At 35.2% G+C, this 5,711-nt stretch overlaps 1 protein-coding gene across 1 annotated transcript in view; it reads right to left on the bottom strand.

Annotated features, from left to right (window-relative positions):
- The window catches only part of LOC107609161 (coronatine-insensitive protein 1), a gene marked incomplete in the record, with an annotated part of 5,580 nt that continues 1,700 nt past the window's right edge, over window positions 1,832–5,711 (bottom strand). The window contains 3 exon segments of the mRNA XM_016311007.2: window positions 1,832–2,668; window positions 3,362–3,836; window positions 5,190–5,711. Of these exon segments, the coding sequence (XP_016166493.1) occupies window positions 1,850–2,668; window positions 3,362–3,836; window positions 5,190–5,711 (1,816 nt within the window).

Below are 5,711 nucleotides of genomic sequence, written 5' to 3'. Positions count from 1 at the left end.
TTTATAAAACTATTTTTCTTATAATTTCGTGACAAATATCTTTAAAAAAATCCTTTATTTTTATAAAGGATTTTTTTTAATTCAAAAATATAGACTCTATCTAAATCCTAGTCTAAATGCTAAAGCCTATTACGCTATTGCAACACCAATTTTATTCTTTGGCTCATTCTACAATGGAATAGTGATTTTCATTCTATAAGTTAACACCAAATTCTATTCAATTTGTATAAGGACGTTTCATAATTAATAAACATATAGAATACATGCATATACATCTCAAGAAATGAATAATAAAGGGTATATATATATATTTGACAAGAACATCATTATCAACACAAGTATTGAATAGTGATCGGTGACATTTCATGGTGGAGTGGCGACAACATTGACAGCACCGCAATTACAAGGGTGTTACCACCAAAATAATAAAAAAAAGATATAATTTCAGGAGATGAGCGTGACAAGTGGGTTATATAATGGCGATTTGTGAGACCTTATGTTAATTTCAAACTGGGGCACTAAAAATATTTGGCTATTTAGTCTCCCATGATGATGATGTCACCTCTAGCTACTAGCTGATGGTACCCTATACAATTAAGACAAACAAAATCAATCTCATGCTTCCACAGCCGTTAGCCAATCTTTCCTTAACAACTTGTTATATGAAAAATGAAAACAAATATATTATTTAGTTTAATCGTGCTTAATCAACTAAAACAATCTTCGGTCCCTTGATTATCTCTAATAGTTTGTTTGGAAGACTTCTTGAATTTTCTTTTCCTGTACTTCATGTCAAATTATATTATTTTTTTAAATAATTTCATTTTCTATTTATCTTAACAAAACCAATCTCGTTAAAACTTTTTTTAGAAGATATTAATGTTATAACTATTAAAATTATGGAGAGTGCTAGGTAAATAATGATCATCTTGAATAACATAAACAACCACCAATCATAAAAAATACACTACATCCTAATTTAATACTACTAATTAAATTTAAGATTAATTTACTCTTTTAACCCTATTAATTCACATTATTCACATATTGTTCAAGAATATTGTAAATTACCTATACTTTTCCTAAAATTATATTCAATCATATTACCTATAAAAAAAATCAATTATCAAATCAATAATTTGTATAGAATATTAGTATGGCGTAACACCAGCAACTGAAAATTCTCCCACTAATCTAACAACAGAAGATTATAAATGATGGGAACAGAACAAGAGCCCTTAAAAATATTTTCTAATTCTGATCCTTGTATTTCCTAAATTCAAACTAACTTTATCATTCCAAGACGACAGTTGATTGGTGGTTTTCCATTCTATCCTTCAAATCCCACTCTGAATAGTTTTAGACCACAATAAATGCATANNTATATATGATAATTGATTTTTTGTGTGTAACTAGTATTTTTGAAAAACATTTTATGTCACATATTTACAAAGAAGAATCTCACACCTAACATTACTCAAATTTTGGCAGAGATCAATATATGGTTTTGTAAATCAACGGGGATCACAATAAAATTGACAATGAATTTGCTTGCATGTCAAGGTATGTAGAAACAACAAAGAGAAACCAATCCTCGCTTTTTATATTCACAAAATTGTGCATGCTCATCATTGGAAAGAGAACAAGAGTTTGGAAGTAGAACCATTTTTTTTCTGAATTACAACAGAAAAAACACAGCTTATTACATAATTACGCTACGGCTACAAATTGCATAGAAAATTTGAAGGGGGGAAAACCATCTAAACTAAAAAAAACAATACAACCAACTTACAAACAGAGACTTTCAAAAGGATTCCAAAAAAGAAAAGTTGTTGTTATATACAGATATCTAATTGTCTTCATCTCTAACATATGCTGCTGGATCCAAAGGTATAACAGTATCTGGAAAATCTTTTCTCGGTCCAGCAAGGGAGTAGTATGCAAGAATGTGAGCTGGATGCTCGACCTCAGCATTGTCATTCATGGCCACACGCCTCGAAGGGATCAACTCGATGTTCCAAAATGGTCTAGCCATTGCCAGAAGATCACGCCCCGAACGAGACGCTCCATAGCCTTGCACCCAAAGGTACCTCAGAGAAGTCAACCGTGTCGCTGCAATAGCCAATGCATACTCACTGAAAAATGAACACCCTCTCATCTCAAGCTTCTGAAGGCTTGGACAACCCTTTGAGAACTCCAAGAGTCCTCTATCGGTTTCACCAACGTAGCCGAGTAACATCCATCTAACATTCGGGCTATATTGCCCTATGTAACCGAGCCCCACGTCAGTGAGGCCACCTGGTCTAAGGTACAATGCGAATCTTCTCAGTCTGTTGCAACCTCTTAGCAATGCCCTCACCCCATTGTCAAGGGGCAAATCAGTGATCTTCTCCTCTCGGTCGAGCAAGACGAGGCGAAAATCGCAGAGGTTTCTGAGGTGGGTGCCTATGTGTTCCAAACACGCGTTTGTGATGTCAGATACATAAACAGCCATGTATTCAAGTTCGGGGCAGCCTTGTGACAAAGCAGTTAGTCCTCTCTGGGAAACTACGCCTGCTTCTTCAGCCATTCCTTGATCATCGTCACCTCTTTCGATTCTTAGCCTTTTTAGCTTCTTGCAACTGCTGGCAAGTACTTCTAATCCTCTGTCCCCAATTACATTCCTTGACTGCCCATAAAGGAAAAATTGTAGGCTCATAAAATGAATATTTCAATTATAAACCTGTTACTAAACTATAACAAATAATAATGCCATGCAGACAACAATATATTAATACCAGTTTTCCACCAGATATATGATGGTGGTCGAATTAAATGTAATTGTAAGATCTAGTCACTTATCCAAAGACGACTAATTATGTTATATCATTCTGAAACTTATTTTTTGAACATCTTTTTTTGAGTAAGAATAAAGTTCACAATAAAGAAGGATTAACTTTCTTTTTTGTTTCTTTTTAGTTGCAAAAATACCATCTTATGTTTATCCTGTTTCGTATTTTCAAGATTTTATGAAGAAAAATAGTGAAAATCAAATCTTAACATAGTCCTGAAAGAAGAGAACATGGTCAAAATACAGTGATAAATTTTGTAATTAATATTGCAAACAGGGTACAGGAATTTGGTTATTGTCGTTAAAAGAATAAAGATTAGACAGAGTCCATAAGATCAAACCATGCTCATTGAGCAATATATAAAAATACTTGTAATTTGTAAATGACTATGCTTCCTAATAGACTTACACAAGACAGCTAAAATTTAGAAGCTTAGACTAAAAGAAATTATAAGAACAAAGATGAAAACAGTCATTGCAAGGATTTGAAGTGCTAACAAAACTTGAAACAAAAAGGTTCTGGAAACTAACCTCTAAGACTTCCAAGTTGGGGCACCTTTGAATTAAATTACAGTGATCCTCTGTGTCCAGCAATGCATATAGAAGGTCCAATTTCTTGAGTCGTGTGGCGTAAGGGAACACAATCGGCAATTCATCACTTCCAATGTATGTCAAACCCAATCGGCTTAACCTTGCTGGCAACACCACGGCATTGTACCTCTCCGGTGGCTCATTGTAGGTGCCCCCTGAGAATTCTTCGAGTGACGATGCATATCTGAAGAAGTTGACAAGATCCATGATTTCAGAATCAGTGATCTTCACAGAGGCTAAGTTGGGGCAGTTTCTGGCTATGAGCTCAAGGTCCTGAATCCTAACATGGTTGTTAATATCCGTCAAGTAATAATTGAGGGACTCAAGAACTGTGTTGTTTAGAGCAAGCTGATGGAGCCATTCACCATCGTTCTCAACTACTGCGCTTTCCTCCAAAAACAAGATTCTCAAATTCCTGCCATAAATTATTAATTCACAATCAGAACTGCATTAATCAAAAAGTTTGTAGATCATCAAGTTGGAAAAATATCATATCTAAGATTCTTAGAATGGAAATGACAGACTTATAAAACCTCTACATGACTTGAAAATTTTGAACATTATATATACATTTCCCATTCAATGATCAACTTGCATACCATTTTGACATATAGATGGAGATACAAAGACTAGCCTTTCAACATTTTTCATGGATAAAACAAAGTAAACTAAAGCTTTATATCAGCACAAAAATTTAACCAGTAATTAAGGGCAGAAACACGTTTAATAAGAAAATAAAAAAGAAAAGAAAGTAAAAAAAAGCCTGTAAAGTGACTGTGGGGAAAAAATGAGGGACAAAAGTGATTACACATTTTATAATACTAATATGGAAGTTGATTTATATTAACTCAATCATTTACTAAATTCTCTCGCTGACTTGGACATTTACATAGATACGTATCACGTCATAAGATCTTACACAAACCAGTGTTGTAAGAAAAAATATTTATACTATATACAACCGAGAAGACTAATTCAAAATCAAAATCATACAAGACGGCCTCCAACACTTAGAGATGATAGAAAAAGACAAAGGGATCAAGTAAGTTAGTTTTTTATTTATTAAAATGAAACGTAAGGTATCACGCAATGTCATATCTAAGAATTCAAATGATGAATCACTAAATTTATGAGGAAATTCCATCTTCTTTAGCCCCCCCAAATCATGAATGATGAATCACTAAACTTGTGTATAGATTAACGGGATTTGGACCTCCAACAATTTAATCTCTTGGCAAATTATCAAGGTTCACTAAAGTAATTTGCAGAGACATATATCATCAAGACTAGAACCGAATTTCAAAGGCAATGTATGTCTACCACAAGATGAGCCCGTACATAATCATTATCTAAACCATATTCATCAGAAATGGAAAATGTAATGTAGTGAAGTGGGGCACTATTACAAAGAATAGGACAATAAAAATAAAACAATACTAATTCCAAGTGCAACATAACATTAACAGTTTCCAATTAGAAGAAGAATCAAACAAAAAGTTATTTCCTTTTAAACTATTACATTCATGCAATTATTATAATATAAAATAAAATTAGTACTACTTTTTCCTTGTTTAGTTCCTTAATCCAGACACTCCTTAATAGAAAGTTAGAGATTAAAAAACTGCATTCATTAACAGTAAACATTAAATGAAGCTCAAATCCTCAAAACCAGTCCACAAACCGCAAGTGGTAGTTACCATAATTTTCATTATTAAGAACAAAATTAAATTAAAGAAAAGGATTAATTAGATAGTTAGTTAGTTATTACCTGCAAAATCTGGCAATATAGTAGAGTCCATCAGTGGAGAAGCCAGAACACTTATCAAGCTTAAGAGCTTGAAGAACATGGCCTCTGGAACGAGCAAGAAGCTCAAGATCCATATCCCTAACGATCATTCGTCGAAAGTGAAGGCTCTTAAGGCAATCGAAGTAGTGAGAGATCTCTTTAACCCAAGGAGTAACGAAACCGCCCCAATCCTCAGGTATGAGGTTGAACATGGCGGCGCGTGGCTTTCCTTTGAGCTTCAGGGACTCCAAGTGGGGGAAGCGGCGGCGGAGCCTGTCCGGTGACGTGGTGTAGCAGAGCGCGATGGTCACGTGCTTCCGAGTCAGTGAGTCCAGCTCGTACCACCGCCGGCACACCTGCGACACGGCGTCGCGGTCCTTCGGGTCGTGGATGTACGGCATCACTATGTCCAACACCACGTCCGACAGCCTCGTACTTATCATCGCCTCCATCCTCTTCTTGTTGCTCCCTCCGCCGCCGCCGCCGCCGCCGCCGCCGTCTTCC

The sequence above is a fragment of the Arachis ipaensis genome, chromosome B07, assembly GCF_000816755.2.
Source record: "Arachis ipaensis cultivar K30076 chromosome B07, Araip1.1, whole genome shotgun sequence".
Taxonomy (NCBI): Eukaryota; Viridiplantae; Streptophyta; class Magnoliopsida; order Fabales; family Fabaceae; genus Arachis; species Arachis ipaensis.
The sequence above is the reverse complement of the archived record's forward strand: the minus strand, read 5'-3'. Positions and strand labels throughout refer to the sequence as shown.